Source organism: Oryzias melastigma, linkage group LG9 (assembly GCF_002922805.2).
Source record: "Oryzias melastigma strain HK-1 linkage group LG9, ASM292280v2, whole genome shotgun sequence".
NCBI classification, from domain to species: Eukaryota; Metazoa; Chordata; class Actinopteri; order Beloniformes; family Adrianichthyidae; genus Oryzias; species Oryzias melastigma.
In genome coordinates this window covers 20,450,658-20,473,899 of record NC_050520.1, presented here as the reverse complement: position 1 = coordinate 20,473,899, position 23,242 = coordinate 20,450,658, and the positions used below count along the sequence as shown (strand labels likewise).

Below are 23,242 nucleotides of genomic sequence, written 5' to 3'. Positions count from 1 at the left end.
ATTAAAGAGTAGATAAGAACCCTGTGAGCTCTCACAGCCTCTCAAGCCTGTGGTTCTACAGCCTCTGTTGACACAGCTCATCCCTCACACCACAACTGACTTCCTGCTCCAAATCCAGACTCTCAGAAGGTACTTGAGCTGTGCAATGTAACAAGCACAACTGTTCCCACAATGATGGAGGCTTGGTAGGCTAGTCCTCACAAGCATATGAACACACATGCAAACACAGGCATCCAGCTGACAGGAGGCTTTATTGGTGACACAGAATCTAGTACAGGTTCACATCCTAACACTCTGGATCCAGACTACAAAGTCAACAAACAAACAAACACAAACACATCTTTGGATTAAACAATCCTGATGATTTAAACTCCAACAATCAATGTCAGACTTCTTAAAATGCTTTTTTTGTGTGGTTAGTTACACACATATGAATGATAGAGAGGTCGTCTCAGGGTCACATGAAGAAAATGTACATTTACATCATAGAACTGAACTCTTTTGCAGCAGTTTCTCATTTTTAACTTTTTCATTTAGACACTAAATTCAGTGATAAAAGCATTTTCATGTTGCCTAAAGGATCAAATTTGAACGACCATTTCAGAGGTGCAATGACACCAACATACAGCCTTACACTGTTTTGGTTGGAGTTAGAAAAGGGGTGTGGCTTCAAAGGCTGTCAAGCAGTCCCTCGTTTGACAGTTAAAATGAGTTAACACTTATGCATTCACATTAGTTATTGTGTAAACCTGCAGAGTGAAACCTCCCACAGCTATATAACGGTGATGCTTAGTTTACATCGATCTCGTCTGTGAGGATTTCACTCCTCCGTCTCCTCCTCCTCGTCCTCCTCACTGTAGTCACTCAGAGGAAACTCGCGGCTCTCTTTGTGAGTGTTGTAGCTTTTCCTGTGCATCACACACTCCTGATCAATGATAGCCTGAAACACAAACAGACACACAACCTTTGATTTGCTTGTAACTCATGTAAAGCATCAGTCCTGTACAGTTCTAAAGTCATTTAGCATCTGCAGTCCCTCTGCCTTTGATCAGGAGACTCAGTGTTCCTGAGAGTTTATTTGATTCTTTTTATTCTCACAGGTTCTCCTCTCTTCTTGGCTCAAATTTCTTTAAACATTTTACACTGAGAAAAGAGGCCAGAGCAGGAACCTCAGATGTGGAGGAGGAGTAGTCCTCTGCTCTGAGGAGAGGTGGTCTTTAATCCTGGTCCTGCAGATCTGTCTTCCTGCTTGTTTTCTCCTCAGTGCTGGTCAGAATATTCAAGGTTTTGATCGTCTGAACTCACCGGATCCAGGCGTTCAGCAGCAGGTAGGACATGGATCTTGACTACCAGAGTTGATGACCACAGATGTGTAACAACAGTCGGACCATGAATATAACAAACTGTGTGGGTGTCATCACTCTAAGTTTATAAGGCAAAAGTGTTTCCCTGCAGCTTTGAAGGCTGCAGCCTCTGATCTGTGATCAGGCTAATCACTGTGTAATGACTTCTTACAAACACACACTTTGGCTCAAACATCACAGGAACTCACGTGCTTCCTGCTGATGTGCCAGGACCTGCCGCCACATTCCACGTGAGACGAGTTCATTGACCCTTTAAGCTGCACTAATACAGAGGGTGCCACCTGGTTCTGACCCAGTCATACATGAAGCCCCAGTTCTGGTTTTGTAAAATACTCCAGAAAAATCCTAAAGAGCGTACACTGACTTCTGACACGTACAATATAAAGCCTTTTGAAGTCTGTTTTTTACGCTTAGCTGCTGCCCACGGGAGGTTCTTTTCACAGATAGCTCTAGATCACATGTGTCAAAGTCAAGGCCCGGGGGCCGGATCCGGCCCTCCGGGTAATTCTATCCGGTCCTCCGGGTAATTCTATTTTCTTGTTATTAATGACCTGATGTTATCTTGAGCTCATTTTTTAACTTTTACCATTTTGACAAAATATATTTTTATGGAGAGTAAAATATTGAAAGTTATTTAAGGTTTAAGTTGATTTATTCTGGAATAATATTCCTGATTTTTATTATTCATGATTATGTTAAAAAGTTACAGTTTTAAAGTTTTAAAAATTGGCATTCTGTTAGCTTTTTTGGACTACTTTTGCATTTATTACGATTTTTAAGCTATTTTGGAGTTTAGCTAATATTTCAACTACATGCTAGCTCGTTGTGGCTAATTTAGGCTTTTCTTTTTATGTTTTTTAAGCTGTTTTATAGTCAGGGTAATATTCACACTCTTGCTGTTTTGGCTAATTTAGGCTTTTTTTTCATTTTTTTAGGATATTTTGAAGTTTAGATTATTTTTCAGATACATGCTAGCTGTTTTGGCTTATTCAGTTTTTTTAGGCTAATTTGGCATTTAGCTCATTTTTTAGCTGGCTATCAACTTCAGTGTTTTAGCTATCAATTTCAGCATCTTCAGCTATCAGCTCTAGCATCTTCAGCAGTCAAATTCAGCTTAAAGCATTCACACTAGTATTATCACAGGTAATGCTAGAGATCTAGTTCAAAATTAGGTTAAAAAGCTTTGGTTTTAAAGTTTTAGAAATGTAGTTTTAGAGTGTTCATTAGATGTTTATCCTGTTCGGCCCGCGACATAAATCTTGGGTTTTGGCCCCTTGTGCGATTGAGTTTGACACTCCTGCTCTAGAGTACAGATAGAACTGTCACACTCATATCCAGCATGAACGCTGAATGCTGACCCTCGTTGAGTGAAGAAGATGCAGTCATGTTTTTCTCCAGCCTTTTCTACACAACAAGCTGATGTTCCTGTCAGCACCCTCAGGTCTGAACACCTCATGGTTGTCTCTACCCTCTTCTTGCCAGTATCCATTCTACCTATCACTGCTGATGGGCAACAACAGTGTTCAAAGAGGAAAAAAATGCACGACTCTGAGTCTGTGGGATTTTGTAGAATGGATGCAAATATAAGCTTAGAGAGAAAATCGGTCAAAGATGAATCTCAGTTATCATAAAAGGTTTATAAATTCAGTCTTTCTTTAGACTAAAATGTCTATTGCCAATTTGGAAGCCATTTTTTGTGACGTCTTGTGATAAAAACAAGATAAGAAAAAATGCATTCTTGTGTTTTTCTGAAGGAGACCTCCTTTGTTCTCATTTCACTGGCAAATACGTGACTAACTGTACATGTAGCCAATAAACATGCTCTATCAGGCATTCTATGACTGGGTTTCATCTGAATCTGAATCTTGATGTCAGTTTAGAGTAGAGCTGTCACAAAGCTGGCCTGAAGTCTGCAGAAAAACAAGAAGTGTGTGTTTGTTGGTAATAGTTTGAGTTTAGCTATGTTTGACTGAACAGAGCAACAGTGATGTATGAAACAAATGCTCATGAGCTGCAGTCATTAGTATAATTCAGTCTGTCTTTACAGCACAGATGTGCTTGGAGGTAACAGTACAGGGGGTTTACCCCGAGTACCGCAGGCTTTTGGGTTGTCCAGCCCGTAGAGGGTTGTAGGGAGGAGCTGCTGCATACACACATCTGCATCTCGCCTACTTCACCCTGATAAAAATGTGTTTTTAACATGTTCTTGTGGCATTTCTCTCATGATGGAGGACATTCATAAACAAAATTAAGATTAAAACTGCATCTATTTATTCAAATCAGGATAGAAAAAGTGCAGTTTGAACTGAAAGGGGCTGTAAGCTAAAGAGACGCCGTGTAAACAAAGGGATGATGGGAAATGAGCGCCGCTTACTCTGTACCAACGGTCCTGTCCAGAACCTGTTCACTACAACCTGTTACTCACAGCATTGAAGGAAAAAATGTGCATAAAGAACTTTGCCCTACAGGTTCACAGAGTGTCCACCATCTTAAAACTTGGACACTTTTTTACCTGTAGAACAGGTGGAGACGGGCATGTGTGACTGAAACATACAGTGGATACAGATGCAGGCAGCAGACAGTGGGATTCTCACTGTACTTCTAAACCAAGACACATGGTCTCAGGCTACAGCTTCCTTTACATTTGTGTTGTGATGCTAATGTTTCCTGCAGTGTCTACAAAGCTGAAACATCTTCACTTGAAGTTTCACTGCAGAATAATTCATGTCCAGAGGCTGTTCTGTAAATCTCCAAAACTCTTTACAGACACACAGAGAGAAAAAAGATGAGCTTTGTGCATGATGGCAAACAAATGGGATCTATAAAACTTAAGATTAAATATTTCTAAAACAATGGGAAAGGGCAACTTTAACCCTATAAAACCCACTACATCAAAGGAGATTGATAGGAAATTCTTTTTTTTTTTTTTAAACAAAAATTTTCCCTTTAATGATTCATAGAAACAAATGTGCTGTTTCATTTTTATGAGTTAGTGAAAATATCAAATATGATACGCTGGGTAATTAGGTACATTTTTGGTCACATTAATGGAAGTTTAACATGCAAAAATATTGACGAGTGTTCAGGAAAAAAGTACCTTGTCTATTCACTGTCTCAAGCCTTATCTACACATTTCAAACATAGTATTACTATTTTATTAACAAATGTTGCATTCTTTTAACACAGCAAGTTGTCATTAAAAATAAACAACAACTGCCTCTCTCTTGTTGTTTTTGTACACCCAAAACTCAGCTCCACGGGTGTGTGTACTGGCCCTAGGCGGCCGTCTGGGGCGCCATCGGCTGGAGGGGGGCAGAGCAGAGGTTTATCTGTTTTCCTTGGGAATTCACTCCACCCTGCGTTTTGGTTGAAAAAGAATGGAATGTCCCAATCCAAGACCCTGCAGGTGGCGCCAAATTTGTTTTTCGCCTAGGGTCCCATGCAGCCCAGGGCTCGGCCTGTGTGTGTGTGTCTGTTTTTTTTGTTTGTTTTTTGTGTGTTTCGTGATTGTATGTTCATTTTTATCTCTACAGTCTGTTTAGAAAAAACATGATCGTATTTGTCAATCGCTGTATTTTATTGTGAAAAATTGGTTATATTTTGAAAATAAACTGGATTTTCTCGTTTATCTTTATGTAAATTCCTGCCAGAATTGATGCGCATCGCACAAAATAGACCAGACGCCGAAATGATCCGCTGCTCAGCGCGAGCCCTCCACAGAGGACCACGGCGCTGCGCCTGGTGTGAGCCACACCATAGGTTGACAAGTGCGCCGAATGGAAGCCGTCTCCGTTCAGTGCCGCTTCGCAGTGCTTCCACGTCCAATGTGAACCCGGCCTTACACTCTTTTGATGCTAACAAACACATTTACCTGCATTTATACAAACTCGCTGGGACTTTCTGTCTCAGTTACAATTCCAATACGTCACCACACCCAAGAGTAAGACTTCCTCTGACGATAATGTGGATCCCGACCTTTTGTTTAAAGTATGTTTTCAGACAAAAAGCTGCTGCTCTCTGGAGCGACAGCTGTTAGAACCTCACGCTGTTCTTGTTCATTACCAGTTTCTCCTCTCGGACAGCAGGGTTACGCAGCAGGAGGCACAGTGGCGCATACAGAATGTTGATTACTCCGATAAACACCATGAGACATGGAAAGCCCACTGCCTGGACCAGAGCGCCCCCCGTGGATGGTCCTGGAACAACAGGAAGGATGTTTTTGTCATCTTTAAGATATTTTTAAAATAAATGTATCCAGCAAGTGTGTTCAGAGCAGTCACAATAGGCATCCCAATCAAGAGAAAACACCTTAAGAGCTCAGAGTGCAGCATTTGTCGTTGCCAGGCAAACTGGCTGTCTGTGTAAAGAAAAAGTCCAACGTGGTTTTCGTGAAAAAAACATCTCCAAGGTTTACAGAGAATGATCTACAAAGAAAATGTTGATCCCATTGGATCTAATTAGACTGATCAGAATGATCATGATCAGAACTCTTCATGTACAGAACGTTCTCTGAAATGGATTTGATCACAGTTCCAGTGACGTTTAGATCAAGGCACCATTAGCAGGATAATAATAGAAAAATCTTTAATCCATTCAAGAAGATGATGGAACAGTAGAACGGAAAATGTTAAAGCAACTGAGATTTGCTGTCATGTTTGCACAGACAGAGATCTTCAAAGTGTTTCCAGCACCTCACCTTGAAGAGTGAAGGCAGTAAATGCTGTTTCTTCCAAGGTTTACCTACTAGATTGTGCAGCACTGAAGAGTCTTGCTCAGTTTATGTATTAGCTCCACCCCCTGTGTGTGTGACTCTTACCAATAGCAAAGCCCATGCAGAGCGCCACATCAGCAATGGCGTACACAGTCCCATAGACAGAGGCATGACGGATGTCAACCAGGTAACCCATGATGGCCATCATGGAGGAGTCCACCATGCCTTGAGAACAACAGAAACAGCAGTTGAGGGGCGTCCACACCAGTTTACATCACTACAACTCATCTTACAAATGTAGTCACCTATAGCAAAGCCCAGACCTCCATTTGGACCAATAAGACCATAGATGCTGGTGGCAAAAGGAACCTGAAACACACAAAGTTTCTACACATTTTTGCTGACTCGAGCTTACTTTTAAACCAACCAGGAACCTAGAAATGAAGACTCAAGAAAAAACAGCTGAAGTTTTTGGTCTTTATAGATCTGGTGCTTGCACCAGAAAAATCCGACTCAGCCATGAAGTCTTTATGCCTCTTAGAAGCAGCTTCAGAGTTTTGACAAACACACAGAATGTCTTCATTGCAACAATTATCTTCATATCAGCCGAACTTCAGATAATTAAAGATGGGAACTTCCACATGTAATGATAATAGTGCGTGGTTCTAAGAACAGAACACGACGTTAAAGATGTTGACGTGTGGGTTGGTGAAGTTTAAACTCACACACAGCAGACTGATGCCGACGATGACCATCCCCAACATGGAGCAAAGCCACCTGGAGACACAGAAGACCAATCAATACCAACTCTGGTTCATCAGAAACCTTCAGGATCGAGGGGCCTCTGCTCACATGCAACAGTCTCTATGATTTCTGGCGCAAATGATGTTTTTTTTTTGTGGCCGGCTCCAGCAGGGGGAGGGACTTCCAGTTATTAATTTTCAAGATCCATATTTTTTCTCTGTGGCCAGATTCTCTTGGGTCTAGTCTGAAGCAGGCCGGTTTGCCCTCCAGGAAAGAACTTCTCTTCTCGTTATAGATGGATGAAAACCATCAGAGAACATCTTAAAGGTTCAGTAGAGTTCAAACACTCTGACTTCATCCGTTTAGGTCGGATTTAACTATTTGCATGCTCTACATGCAGAAATGTTCATTTGTTATTGCTGTTTTTTAGTATTATCATAATTTTATGCATTTTGTTTATCGTTGTCTTGTTGTGAACAACCGCAGATGTCTTGCTAATGCCAAATCCATCTCAGTTTGATGGAAACATCACCCCTGAGGACATGAGAGTTGTTGACATTTTTCATTTTCATTGCAGATCTCTCTAATAATGTAGGAGTGTGTCACATGTTCAGAAATCCTTACTGGCTCTTTGAAAACTAACTGGGGACACAAGAGAAACGTGTCATTAGGGATGCTCACAAATCTTTTTATGCAACTAAAGTGTTTGTGACTAGGTTCACATCAAGTCTAAAGTCTTAAGATCAATAGTTTCAATTCATATTTATTATCACAAATGATCATTTAACTACTTTAAGCCTTAGCTGTCCTTACGGATGGATACGGGATCTCTGCTGGTGAATTATGGTCAAACCTGTACGGGGGACAGGTGTCTCAAGGTGTATCAAGGTTGAAGACCACTCAGTGAACGCGTAAGAAGAAAGTGTTCATGTACGTTTTTTCTATGGGCATGTTGCGGGGGATATTGAAACAACACCCAATGGTACGTAAGGGGGAAGCAGGTGAGACCCAGGTGAGTAGTATGGATTTTTCATTTTTTTAATCTCCCTAATTCTGCACAAGGAGCCAGTAATTGATGTGATATGTGTGCAGTTTGTGCTTGCAGCCAAAGAATTAGAGTGTAGTTTCTGTAGACATCTGATGGGCGTCCTACAGGCACCAATGTATCACATGTACACCTCGGGTCTGCAGCTTTTGCTTTGGGTCAGTAAGTAGCCGGTACTCACACCTCACTAATGATTAGAGTGGTGTAAGGACGCCGTACGACAACATCACCCGTATGTCGCAAGTGGGTACAACTTCTATTACTCCTAGAAGTATTTCTCATTACTCTTACCACAACAATGGTACGTTCCATTGTCATGACGTGGCCGCACAAGCCACAATGGAACTGTAAGACACACCTGCACTCCTCTACACATGCACCCCCGTAAACCCGTATGGGGGGGTGCTGCAGATCCAGTCTCAAGTCTTTGTATGTGAGAGCCAGTCAGTCAGAGTCTTAAGTGTGAGTTTCCATCGGCGTGTGAGCTGTGTGTCAGCCACTCTAACTGTTTACATTTAATACTGGATACTGAATCTGTATAATGTTTGTGAGGACTTTGGTTTTTGTCAGTTATGTCATGGGTTTTTTGGCCATGTTCTGTTTGGAATAGTGTTTCAGCGTAACACCAAACTGTGTGGTAAAGTCCTTGTGCATGAATTCAGAGTCTGCTCCAGAATCAATAACTACGGGTTGACTGATTAACCTGCCGTCAATGTGAAGAATGGCATGAGTAGAGGGACTGAAGGTTTGAAGGAACAGAACATGATCAAAACCCAGAAGTCCTCACAAATTTTAATTATATGAAGTTTTTTATTACGTTTGTTTAATGTTTTTTTTTATTACTTTATGGCTTACTTGAAACCAGTAATATGAAAACTATTCAGTCTCCCACCTGCTTTTACTATACTCTAGAGCAGGGATAGGCAACTCCAGGGCCACATTCCTGCATGTTTCCCATCATCCCCTGCTCTGGCATGTTCTAATAGGCTGGACACACCTGAAGCAGCTAATCTGTCATGAGTAGGGCTTGAATATATGAAAATCATGCGGACACTGTGGCCCTCGAGGCCTGGAGCTGCCTATTCCTGATCTACTGACAATGTCACAAAAACTGACTTTTGTTCAAATGTCAAGTTCTACAGTAATAAAACCAGAAAGAAGCAAGAAAAACTGACCGCCCCATCTTATTGGCCAGAACTCCAAACAGGTTTGTTCCTATCAGGTAGGAGATGCTGGCAGGGAGGAACGCCACACCTGAAAGACAACACACACCTGAGACGATCCAGAGTTATACATTATCTTTGGAACCAGTCCAGACACTAGCCCACGCTTTGACAGTGAGGATTTTTGTCACATAAATGTCAGTTTTGATCAGTTGGATCCTTCAGAGGGAACGTCCAAATGTTCCTCAGAGTTATCCAGAACATCTGGATCCCGGCATTTCTGAACCCTCTGGGGTTAGGGGGTCTAAGAACCACCGAGGGGTGAACAATCATCTCAAAAATGAAAATCTGGGGTTCTTAAATTTGTTTTTTCAGTGCTGAATAATGTTTTAGAGAGAAGCCAGTCAGTTGGAATCTTACGTAAAAAGACTGAAAAGAAGACTGTAATGACTGTGACTGCATCTCCGTGGATCTGTGAGCCCTGAGAACTGGAATGCTCAGTTGAACAGAATACAGCACAGCAATGAGTGAAATGTCACTTTTGTGTGTTTTGGATTTTGACCCCCTGTTTGATTGAGTTTGACACTCCTACTTTAACACCTGAGGCGTCATCGGTGACGTTTAAACACAAAAGCTTTAACATGCTGTAGCTTTTTATTTTTTAGCACGATCAACAGTTCTGGAATCATCGTGCTAACAATTAAAAAAATGACAGTAAATCAACGAACATAAACACTGGAGCTCAGGTGTTAAATAGATCCTCTCAACCCTAAAAATATTTGGGGTTTCACTGAAGTAGATAAAGACACAAGTTCTATTTAGTTGGTTTTCTAAACAAAAAAGAAAAATGAAGAAACAAAGGAACAAAAATAAGAATAAATTGGTATGTTTTTCTCAGTTATTAACACACTTTAAAAGAGCGGTATAAAGCAGTCTCTCCACAATAGGTTTTAGTTTTGGTGCCAACCTCAAAGTCTGAGCGGTTTCTGCTGTCTTGCTCTTACCGAGTTGCCATTTTGGAGAGCACATGGTCTGCATCATCCAGATGGGCAGAGTTGGCTCCAGAATGGCCACGCCCATGTTGGCGAAACACAGCGAGCCTTCAGACAGAGACGCAGCCGTGTGAGCTGGACAGAGACGCTCACGATCACAAACACAAATGTTGCTGTCCGACCTGCACTGATCAGGATGTATGGATCCTTTAACAGCGTGAGTAATGGCGTCCCCTCCACACTCTGAAACAAAGAGAGGAAGCTACTCGACCGAACCAACACACAAACTGATCCTGACTCACTCGGGGAAAAACTGAAGAACAGGAAACTTCAAATCTCAGTACTGGGCTGAAAATATTAGACTGGAGTTTAACATCTTTAAAATTAAATTTGAGAACTACACCCTCTACAATATATATTCTTTGTTTTAGTTCATTTAAAACAAAGTCAATAAAATAATGAAAATGTAAAATGTTAAGAAAAGACGAGACAGGGTGTTTATAACAGGAGTTATATTAAAAAAATGATGTGCAATAGGTGAAATTTGCTATTTTAAGACGGTAAAACTGCTCACTATGCACTTTACACTTTCCTCAGACAGCCAGGAACATTTACACACTTTACTCTTTAGCTTAAGGAGTCACTCGGATGAAAATGGTGTTTTTCAAATGTTCTTGTGGCACTGTTTTGATGAAGGACACGTGTCAAGATTAAATTTGCATTTCTTTATCTAAATTTTTCAGAATTGGGAGCACACAAAAACTGCAGTTTGAAAAAGCTCATATTTGTGACGTACAAATTACAATCAGCAGGTCACAAGCTCCCTGCTCCGCCCCATTCTGATCATCCACTTACAGACAAATAGATCCATGAACGTCTTTGTGTTCCTGATCTGAGCTGGAATCTGGATCTAAACTGTACGGTTAGATAGCGATGATATTAGTCGCCATCTTTGTTGCACCGCTAATGTTAGCTTGGCAGTGTGAGGGGCTGCAAGCCAACGGGGCAGCAACAAGGAGGGGAAGGGGGGCGGGGTTGCTCCAACCAATAGTCAGAAGTGAATTTCTGGTGAATTCCTGTTGCTCTGCAGAAACTACGTCATAGACAGTGACGTTTTTTTTTTTTTTATTATTATTATATCTACTAATCATAATCAAAAGATCACTGGAACACCTAAAAAATAGATCAAAAGATGATTGGAGTGGGACTTTAAACACCCTCAAAGTTCAAACCTTTGCAGAAAACTAAGTAAACTCTGTAAGAGAAAACAAAAATGTATTCGCCACTGAAGATTTTTGTAGACTTTGCAAGCTGAACGCAGGCTGTACAGGAAACACGACACAGAGGAGATTGACAACGTTGACAGCCAATCAGGAAGCAGATCAGAATACATCATAGAAGCAAAAAAAAAAAAAAAACATGCAGAATTGCACTGTAAAACAGTGAGACAACAAACGCTGAACTGCGATACGGCGAGGAATGAAACAGAGGTCATGCACCAGAGGTCAGCAGATGTTTTGAAGTGGACTCACCCCAGGAGAGATTTTCGACGGCTGCAGGATACACAACTGCAAAGCTGCAGCCCAAAAACCAGACACAGTCAGACAGACATCAAATACACCCTGGAACAGTCATCTCTGAATTTAGTTTAGTTAAATGTATAAATTGATGTCTGAGGTTCACATAGATGATAAACTATGTAGGTTTTTACATCCTGTTGACCTGAAGACGTCTTGTTTGTTCAACTCTACCTCCAGAATGAACAGATTTTATATACAAAGCAAAAACTTTGGTAAAAAGTTTGATCTTTTATGAGTTAAAACCACATACTATCTTATGCTGAACAACATTGGATACTAGCTGTCCAGAGCTGAGCTGAGAGGATTCTGTTTGGCACAGGGCATCTTTTATTTTGAAAAGAAATTAAAAAAAGAAAAATCACATTTTAAGAGATGTTAAGAGAAGATAGGTTCAGCCAAATTTCTTAAAGGCTAATGTAAGACTATGGAGCTCCTTCTAGGTTTTGATCAGTAGAAAACGAACCCAAATGGCTCTTTTACTGTTAAAGGTTGCCGACCCCTGACCTAAACCAAGTCTTACGATATGTGATAATTTAAGCTCTCACAAAATTAATTTAATTTGGTAGACTCCTCTCTAAGGATTTTTATGAATACTAAATAAAAGACTGAGCGTTATAGAACTTCAGTACCAGAACATAAACAGCAGCAGGTTTAATTTTTGAGTGAAGTTATCCCGATGAGACAGACATCAAAGGAAAATAACCTCATCTTTAAGCCAGCATCTAGTGGTCATTAGTGGAACTGCAACACTTAATGTCTGGTTTCACTTTCATAATCAGAACGGAATCTAAAATCTTTCACCTGCAGGGGGCAGCACATTGTTCCTTTCTTACCGCCATCAAATACAGCCAGAAAGGCCAGGATCAGAAAGGGGGCGCTCTTTCCCACAAAGTCGTACATCACGCTCCCGAACGGAGCTCCAACTGTAACACCACACCACAGAAAGATGGCAGAATGACATGTTTAAATATTGTTTGTCAAGGAGCGAAATTATATTTGGTTCTCTGTCTTTAAAAGACCAAAACCTCAATGTTTTCACTTGATAATCAAGAACAGACCTTGAAAAGGTCAAATGACAAGTTAGATACAAAAACATGGAAGTTTACAAGTATGTAGAATTCTTCCTCTGGAAGATTTAAAATGTTTTAAAGAAAAAAAATGTTGGCTTTGTTCTCATTGTGTTTTATTCGTATAGTTTTAAATCTTTAGACTTTAGTTTCAACTTAAGTTTCAAAACCTGCAAAAACATTCCTTAATCAACAAAGAGGATTGTGTACAGCCTAGATAATCAACTTATTTTAAAACTTTTAATTAACTTAGTGAGGAACTTTCTTTAAATGTATTATAACCTCTTCGGACTCATCAGTTACAAACTCTAAGACATCCAGCTGAAACATTTAGCTCTAGCTTAGCTTGGTTTAGCTTCATGCAGATCTGGACTGAAGGACAAAACATCTGAAATGTAAAGTGTCTCACTCAGAACTCCCATGGCCAGGCCTCCCAAAGCGATCCCCATTGCGATGCCCCTCTCCTCGTCGTCGGTGTAGACGCTGGCGAGCATGCCCAGTCCTGCACAGTCAGTGACCACACTTCTGTTTGTTATATACTGCTACATCGGCACACAGAACAGAGATCTGTCTTCCTGAGTCATGGTAAAACTGTCTCAGAAAACCAAGAGTTCAATCCCACTTCTCAGAAATGTATTCTCTTAAAGTCTCCCTTTGATGAAAATCCTGTTTTGAGTTTTTAACATGTCTCTGTGTCATTTTTTCTTCTGAAAGAGAACAAATGTAATAAGAAATCATTTAGTTTTTGCATTTCCGAGTATTTCTCCTTTTAAATCTGTCAAACTGTCTTGGACAGACTCTGTTTGAATGAATGATCTTCTTTCATCAACAGCTCTGCTGCACATGCACTAAACCCTCATCTGTTCCTAGTGTCTAGTTCAGGTTCTGGAGAAGAGAAGATGGTATCTTCACATTGACTGCAGTCAAATGAGCCGCCGTTCACATTTCTGTGGTCAAATCAGCATCACTGGATTTTTGGTGTGAGTTTCATCCAATACTTACGGTAGCAGGACTGAGAACGCTGGAAAATCTCCACCAGACTCCACGGAGCTTCTTGATGTGACCACGGAAATGTGAACGGCGGCTCATTTGACCGCAGTTGGAAAGGATTTTGGACTTCGGTCTATGAAGATCTTCACTTCCTCGTCCGAGCTGACATTCGGATCAGAACCATACGGCTGGACATTAACCATATTGACAGATATTTTTTTATAGACTGGGGTGGTGGTTCCCCTTTTCAAGAAGGGGGACCGGAGGGTGTGTTCCAACTACCGGGGAATCACACTCCTCAGCCTCCCTGGGAAAGTCTATCCCAGGGTACTGGAGAGGAGAGTCCGTCCGATAGTCGAACCTCAGATTCAAGAACAACAGTGCGGTTTCCGTCCTGGTCGTGGAACAGTGGACCAGCTCTACACCCTCTCCAGAGTGCTGGAGGGTTCGTGGGAGTTCGCTCATCCAGTCCATATGTGTTTTGTGGATTTGGAGAAGGCGTTCGACCGCGTTCCCCGTGGTGTCCTGTGGAGGGTGCTCTGGGAGTATGGGGTCCGGAGAGACTTACTCAGGGCTGTCCAGTCTCTGTATGACCGGAGCAGGAGCTTGGTTCGCATGGCCGGCAGTAAGTCAGACCTGTTCCGGGTGCATGTTGGACTCCAGCAGGGCTGCCCTTTATCACCGGTTCTGTTCATAGTCTTTATGGACAGAATTTCTAGGCGCAGCCAGGGCCCGGAGGGGATCTGGTTTGAGGACCACAGGATTTCATCTCTGCTCTTTCCAGATGATGTTGTTCTGTTGGCTCCATCAAGCCGGGACCTCCAGGATGCATTGGGGCGGTTTGCAGCCGAGTGTGAAGCGGCTGGGATGAGGGTCAGCACCACTAAGTCTGAGGCCATGGTTGTCGACCGGAGAAAGGTAGTTTGTCCTCTCTCGGTGGGTGGAGTGCGCCTGCCTCAGGTGGAGGAGTTTAAATATCTTGGGGTCTTGTTCACGAGTGATGGAAGATCGGAGCGTGAGATCGACAGGCGGATTGGAGCTGCGTCCGCTATTATGCGGTCGCTGTACCGGTCCGTTGTGGTGAAAAGAGAGCTGAGCCAGAAAGCAAAGCTCTCGATTTACCGGTCGATCTTCGTTCCAGTACTCACCTATGGTCATGAGCTTTGGGTCGTGACCGAAAGAACGAGATCCCGACTACAAGCGGCTGAAATGAGTTTTCGCCGTATTGTGGCTTGGCGCTCCCTTAGAGATAGGGTGAGGAGCTCGGTCACCCGGAGAGAGCTCGGAGTAGAGCCGCTTCTCCTCCGCATCGAGAGGAGCCAGTTGAGGTGGCTCGGGCATCTGGTCCGGATGCCTCCTGGACTCCTCCCTGGTGAGGTGTTCCGGGCATGTCCCACTGGGCGGAGGCCCCGGGAAAGACCCAGGACACGCTGGAGAGACTAAGTTTCTCGGCTGGCCTGGGAACACCTCGGGGTCCCCCCAGAGGAGCTGGAGGAAGTGGCCGGGGAGAGGGAAGTCTGGACATCTTTGCTTAGACTGCTGCCCCCGCGACCCGGTCCGGATCAGTAGAAGAAAATGGATGGATTTTTATATAGCAGCAGTGAAGATTTACACTAGTGACACACAAAGCTATCATAATCACACGGGGGGGAGACAGGGGCGGGCCTACTGAGCTCAGCTCCAAAAGCCATGCCCCCTCAGAGGAGATTTTGGAAACAGAGGCCTCAGATCAACATGAAAAATGGCTTTTTTTAAGACATTTAGGTTGTGGGATTTTGGCTAAAAAACTTCATAATAATAATTAAAACATTACTGAGAACGTCTCTTTAAAATACAAAAAATGTCATGGGGAAAGGATGATGGCTTGACTTGGTAGCCAAGCCATCATCCTTGATGAGGAACGACACCCTTCCTCTTTGTGACACGGTGCTAGCTCTAAGCAGCTCTTTCAGCCACAGACTGATCCACCCCAGGTGTCTGAAAGAGCGACATCGGAGGTCATTCCTACCTGCTGCAGTGAGACCGTACAACCGGAGCTGCTCCTAGTGATCCGTTTGCTGAGATGTTGATGCCATCAGCCATCAGGCATAAGTCACTTTACTTTTATTTTTGTCACTGTATTTTATACTCAAGTCACTTTAAAAATACGTTGTGTAATTTCTTTAACATTAATCATGTCCAAAGTACAATTGCTTCCTCTTTTCATTTTCTTTTTTCTATTTTTATCTCCGCACTATAACTTTGTTCTCTTTGTAAATATCTAAATTGTCTAATTTTTCTATCTGTAATGCTGCCGTAACCCTGAAATGTCCCCACCGTGGGACGAATAAAGGACTATCTTATCTTATCTTAAAGAAGAATTTATAAAAAAATTGAATTCAGACTAAAAGCAGAACAAGAAGTTGAGTTAAAGTTAGCAGCTGGAGAAAAGGTTCTCGTTTTTGTAGTTAACACACTAAATAACAAGGTTTCTATTCAAAGGCCTGCAGATTTTCTGGATCAATGTGTGGAGTTGTGGACCTGCAACCGAGGAGAAGGACGAGCCGATTCCCTGCAGAGATCGAGCGAAGAACAGCAGAGCGTAGGTCCCTGAGAAGGCAAACACTGACACAAACACAGTCAGAAGCCGTGCGATCCAGAACCCTCCCCCCAGGACAGGACGCCCACTTACTGATGGTGGACACAAACATGATGATGAAGCCTGCAAACATGGGGATGTGATAGCCGATCCTGCAGACAGAAGGTGACTGCGTTAAGGAAGAAACATCAGAGTGAGTGAAGCTCTGCAGACGACACTACCTGTTGGTGAGCGGACCCACAAACGGGTTGACCAGCAGCTGGATGAGAGCTTTGGAGGCGAACAACAAACCCACGTGAACGTTCTCCTGCTCCAGAAAGATGCTGTCCTGAAGACAAGAGGACTCCTGCAGGAGGCGAAGAGAGGAAACGGGAGGGAAGGAAAGAGAAGAAGGAAAAAGAAAGAGAAGGAAAGTCAAGTCACTCTAAAACTAACATTTTCAAAGTTTAAAACTGTAATTTTTTAGCATAATTATGAACTAGATATATAGCATTACCTGTGCTAATGCTAGTGTGAATGCTGGAAGCTGAATTTGGCTGCTGAAGATGCTAAAATTGATAGCTGACAACACTGAAGCTGATAAAGTTGAAGCTGATAGCCAGCTAAAATATTAGCTAAGTGCAAAATTAGCCAAAAAAAACCTAAGTTGTGTCCAAAGTCCCCCTATAACCCCTAACTAGTAAAAAACTATATAGTGCAGGACTATATATAGTGCCCTGGATTTTAAAGATAATTTGGACACGATGCTCACTACTTTTTTTTGTTTTTCTAAACACCAAATATAACTTCACCGATTTCACAAAGTGAAAATCTAATAAATACAAACATTTTATGACCGTTATTTATGACTCCGCTGTGTTCTGATGGTGAAAATGTGGATGGTTTATTCAAATATTACATTTAAACACGTTTTTGTGTTTGACCACAATACACTGTGGTCTACGTTCACTAATCTAGTGAGCATTCATCCACGCCAGAGTTCTGGGAAATTTTGGGTGCACTTGATTTTGGAATTAGGACAGAACCCTAAACTTTAAAATATCCTAAAAAACGTGAAAAAACAATAAAATAGCCCAAACAGCTAGCATGTAGCTGAAATATTAGCTAACCTCCAAAACAGCCTAAAAAAAATCTTAGTAAATGCCAAAATAGTCCAAAAATCTAGCAGAATGCTAATTTTTACAAATTTAAAACTGTAACTTTTTAACATAATTATGAATAATAAAAAGGCAGAAATATTATTCCAGAGTAAATCAACTTAAGCCTTAAATAACTTTCAATATTTTAATCTCCATAAAAATATATTTTGTCAAAATTATACAAGTTAGAAATGAGCGCAAGATAACATCGGGTTATTAATAACAAAAAATAAATTGATCTGGAGGGCCGAATCCGGCCCCCGAGGCCTTGACTTTTACATATGTGACTTAAAGGGTTAAAAAGAAAGTGAAGGAAGCATTGATGTAGAAATACAAGAAAAGACTGATGAGGACGAGGCTCCACCCACCGAGGTGTTGGCGGTCTCATTGACGAGCTGAGACGGGGTTGGGTTTGGGTTTCTGAGAGCTTCAGGCTGGACCTGCTGCAGGCTGAAGGTGGAGTTATCAAACAGAGACACCAGAGGAGAAAAGGAGGAGGGGGACAGCCTCGGTACTGGCTGTGCAGACGGTGGCGTGGGGGAGGGGCGCTTCGACCCAGTCAGGCCCGGCAGAGGGAGCTCTGAGGTCTGTGGTTCTGGACTGGGATGCTCCATGGCATAGAGGAACGTCGGGATGATCGGCACTGAAGAAGAAGGAGAATGGATTCACTTTGTTCTGTCGCCAGTTACAGTGCAGGAAATCAGTCTTTGATCCCTTGTTGAGTTCATAGGTCAGAAAGAAACTGACAGTCTGTCTTCATGATGATTGGTTCATTTGAACAGTGAGATAGAAAACACAGAAATCTACTTTAAAGAATGTATTTGAATTTAATTGAGGGAAATAAGTATTTGATCCTCTTGTCTGAAAGATTCAGTTGTTTGTATCAAACCTTTATTATCAGCACAGAGGTCAGAGGTCATCTGACCACAGCAGCTTCTCCAGTCTGTCTCTGAATCCTGAAGGTGTTCATGGACAAACTTCAGGAGGATCTGCTCGTGTGTCTTCTTCATCAGGAGGACTTTATCTCTGCTAGACGATAATCCCTTGTGGTGTGAAGTCTTCCTGGTGGTTTATCTTGGTGACTGTGGTTCCAGAAACCCAGCAGGTCAGATCTGTTTGGAGCTCCAGACCTGCAGGGGGATTGATGGTGTTGCTGATGGTTTTGTACCAACTACAATCCACTGAAAGCACTTTAGTCTTTCCATGTTGGAGAGTTTGGAGTCTGATGAAGGAGTCTGTTCTACAGGTTCAAACAGGTGTCTTCAGTTCAGGAGACAGGTTGATGAGGAGAGTCTAACTGGTCTGTGTGAACCAGAACTCTTCATTGTTACTAGAGGATCTAATACTTCAGGGATTTCCTGTCGGTCCTCGAGGGCCGGCCTCCAGTTGGTTTTCCAGAAATCCTGCCTTATCTGCTACTGATTACCTGGATCAGGTGTGTTTGGCCATTAAGGAGCTACATCGCAGGTAGGTTGGAAAAGATGCAGGACACCGGCCCTTGAGGACTGACTTTGGACACTCCTGAAATACTTGCATCCCTAAATAAAATGCAAATACATGTATATACATTACTTAAAGTGGATTTCTTGAGTTTTTTGTGATTTTCTATGTCACTGTTCTAATAAACTTTCCATCAAGACAGTAAAAAAATCAAAGAAGGATCAAATACTTATTTTCTCCAGTGTATGTCTGACCCATCACTTTTAATAAGTGTTTTCTATGACTTTGACAATGAAGAGGTGACAACTCCTGGAGGTTCTTGTTCAGACCCCCTCTGGCTGTGCTGTTATGACCTTTGACATAAAACAAGCTATATATATATATATATATATATATATATATATATATATATATATATATATATATATATATATAAATATATATATATATGTATATATATATATATTTATATATATATATATATAAATATGTGTGCAAACACAAAAAACATCTTACAGAATACTGTTAACACTTAAAGTAAATACACTTTTGAATATATCTAGATAAATAAAATCCCCTTTTTTTGTTCTCCTATGTAAAGTAAACATTTTTATTCCAGATCTGTGGAACTGCAGGCAAGAAACACAGCAAACATTTATATTTTTGCTTAAACAACATGGGAAATAGAGCCAATCTAGATTTATACACGAGTGCTGAGTTTCAAAGGAAAATCTGCTGGCAGGCAGAAGCTGCAGGCAAAGTAATCTGGAGATAAAGAGCAGGAGGAGCAGAGGAAGCAGGAGTGTTTATCTGAGAAGAAACAGAAGGAGACAACACTGAACTGAGAGTCAGATTTAAAGTTCAGGTTCAGGAGGGGATGCAGCAGTGTGTGCATCTGTTCCTGTCATCTTATGAGGACCTGTAAACCATCAACCCTTAAGAAACATGATGTTTTCATGGACGGAGACGTGCAGCGATTGGAGAACTCGGTTCCTGTGGTTCTAGTTTGGGTTTCTGCTGAGATGAGGAAGCCTGGCGTTAACGGGGTTACAGTGATGAGCAGGTCTCATGAGGACAGACGGGTCCACGTGTGCTTGCATCTCCTCCCCAGCGCTGAGTCTAAAAGCAGACGACAGCGCTGACCTCCAGGTGTCTTTACGTCAGAGAACAAAGTCTGTTGCTGGACGAAAAGAGAACATTCACCTTTCCACAATTCAGATTCCAGTCTTGGGAAATGTTCATCCATTGTTTCCAGAACCATAAAGCATTTTGAGTGGTTTAAAATGTGATATTACCCAAATTTACATTGACATTTTTATACCCGGTTAGGAGCCCAGCTACTGGTGAGGTTCACCCTGGACAGTTGTCCAGTCCATAGACCACATAACCACACCAGGAAGATTTATGCCTCGTTTCCAGTGAGCAGTGTAGACCAGACCAGTTCCTTTCCTGGCTGGTTTAAAATGGTCCTGACAATTCAGTTGGGTGTTTCCATTGAGCGTTGTACCATCAAAGCTCATACGGGGTGTAGACCGATGACATAGCTGTACGTCAACTACAGCGAAAGAGAAGCTGCATCAGCTGACTCAAAAACTGACAGAAAATGAAAAGATAACGGTGGAGGATGAGGTGTTTGTTATGGATGAAGCCGGCCTCTACACAGCAGAACAGTCTATTGTTCTGAATTTAAAAGAAAAAAACTCTCTATGTTGATTGATGCTCCAATGTTCTTCCATAAATGTAATACAAAGCACGATCAGAAGTGTTTTGATGACCGACATCATTCAGCCGCGGGGGGTCAGGTGAAACGGGGGGGGGGGGTCCCTAACCCCTGTGATTAGGGAGGAATAGTGAAATAATGTATTTTTCTTTTAAGGAGATTGTAGGAGGCGAAGAAGAATACAAGTACAAAGAGGACAGAAGCTTCCCCCTCACGGATGTAATCTGTTTTTCTATGGACCTACGACCAACGGGAGACCAGACATGGTACCAGACGGTCCTGACGAATGGGTCCATTTTCAAAAAGTCAAAAGTCCAGACCGACCCGGTCAGAGCCGCTCAATGGAAACGAGGCATTAGAGTCATCCAAGAACCTAAGAAGAATGTTTCTGGACTATGGGAGGAAGTTGGAGAAACCCCCAAATGCATGAATGAATCATGCAAACTCAACATGGAAAGCATCCAGCTGGGATTTGAACCAACACCTCTCACTGTGAAGAGACAGTGCTAACCAATACACTAACCACTATACTAACCACTACACTAACCACTGCACTAACCACTATACTAACCACTATATTAACAACTATAGTAACCACTACACTGACCACTATAGTAATCACTATACTAACCACTATACTGACCACTACACTAACCACTACACTAACCACTACACTAACCACTATACTGACCACTACACTAACCACTACACTAACCACTACACTAACCACTATACTGACCACTACACTAACCACTACAGTAACACTATACTAACCACTATACTAACCACTGCACTAACCACTACACTAACCACTACACTAACCAATATACTGACCACTACACTAACCACTATATTAATCACTATACTAACCACTACACTAACCACTACAGTAACACTATACTAACCACTACACTAACCACTACACTAACCACTACATTAACCACTATATTAATCACTATACTAACCACTACACTAACCACTACACTAACCACTACACTAACCACTATACTAACCACTATACTAACCACTACAGTAACCACTTCACTAACCACTACACTAACCACTACACTAACCACTGCACTGACACTATACTAACCACTATAGTAACTATAGATCAATCAGATCAAGGAAATGCTATCAGAACAGTTTTTTTTCTGTTTTTGTAATACAAACTGAGTGGATCAAATGTATTGAATCATTGAGAGTTTTACAGACACCAACATGAAGAAGAGAAGGAGATAAACCACAACGGAAACCAGCAGGAGCACACACTTTAAACCCATGACCAGTTATTCGTGAACGTTAAGGCGTTCATTAAAAAGATTTCTGCTTTCTTCACTTCAGGATCACTATAGTTGTAGCTGTCCAGTCATCTGGAAGAAAGTCATGATCTCTTCCACAACAGCCACACAACACTCTTTCAGCTTTCACCACGTGGTTCTCTGCTCCGACTGTATTCATCTTCCTCACCACCAGAGTCATCCTCACACCATGATGCTCTGCTGTCTGACTGAACTCTCCTCAGCTGTGACTTCAGTCTCTGATCTTTCTTAGATTACAACATGTTATCAACTGGTGTTCTCCTCCCTTCACTCTCATTTGTTCCTCTCTTTTCTGGAAAAATGTCTTCATTCTTTTAGTAAAGTCCACCTCCATCTGTCCTTCTACATTCTGTCCTGAACACCAAACTTCTCCCTCACTCTCCTCTTCATTCACATCTGTTAAATTGTCTATTAAATCCTTAAATTATATTTTACAGTAACTTTCATTCCAACATTCTGATTGAAATTTTTATTTTTTAAATATTTCTTATGATAAAGAAAACATTCAAAGTAAACGTGGGTTTGTGTTATTATTCTGTCTTTTGTAACTGTTCATAGTAAACTCATATCAATCTGCGTTGAATATTTGACATTTTTTCTTTTAAAAAAACAGAAAAATGTTAATCAGTAGCTTCCAGTCAATGCTCACTGCTCAAACGGTTACAGAGTTCAACCTTTGCTTTGGTGGGGCCACTCACCAACCACGGTGAGGAGCATGTTATCGAGCAGCAGAGCCACACACACCACCACCAGCACCAGTCTGGGAGAGCCTCTGCTCTGATGGAGCCAAGCCATGTCTGCAGAGAAACCAGAGACACATTTAAGAGCCGAAACACACACATATTTATGACCTTCTTCCTCGACATGAGCAGCAGCTTCACTGAAATGAATCAAATATGACCCTTGTCTTCCACATCCTCGTCCAAACGAGGCCTTTCAGCTTCAGAGTGTTTACAGGAAAAGAGCGCAAACATCAGGAGAACAGCAGCTCTTTCATTTCACCTGTTATCTTTGATAAAACTGCAGAGGAGGCTGTTATTGTCACAGACTCCACATATTAGTCTGCAACCCATGAAAATGGAGCTGCTCCACAACAACATGCATCGCTGAATAAAATCAGACTATTGTTGAATTCACCAGGAGCTCTTTATAACAAATACACAGAGTGAAAATACTCCTAACCTCACTCGTCTTTTATTACTGAAATTAAAACAGAAATTTTACTTTTTTTAATATTCTTTAATCAATGTCATTCACATGAAAAAATAATTCAAGAAAAATATTAAATAGGAAACAACATTTGAAATAAATAAGATACAACTGACTGATTAAATAAAAAATATTTATGTGTGAATGACTGTCAAATTGACACATTGTGACCTCTTTT

General features: G+C 41.6%; 1 protein-coding gene across 1 annotated transcript; it reads right to left on the bottom strand.

Annotated features, from left to right (window-relative positions):
* Positions 1-232: 232 nt before the first annotated feature.
* LOC112138438 (chromaffin granule amine transporter) lies at positions 233-22,919 on the bottom strand. The gene is made up of 16 exons (XM_024260990.2): positions 22,554-22,919; positions 17,742-18,016; positions 16,456-16,580; positions 16,328-16,386; positions 16,177-16,260; positions 13,076-13,168; positions 12,433-12,522; positions 11,552-11,595; positions 10,202-10,262; positions 10,032-10,127; positions 9,040-9,118; positions 6,801-6,852; positions 6,381-6,444; positions 6,181-6,300; positions 5,427-5,560; positions 233-940 (listed from the first exon to the last, which is right to left on the bottom strand). The coding sequence occupies exons 1-16, from the start codon at positions 22,648-22,650 to the stop codon at positions 821-823; spliced, it is 1,593 nt and encodes a 530-aa protein (XP_024116758.1). The 5' UTR covers positions 22,651-22,919; the 3' UTR covers positions 233-820.
* Positions 22,920-23,242: the final 323 nt, after the last annotated feature.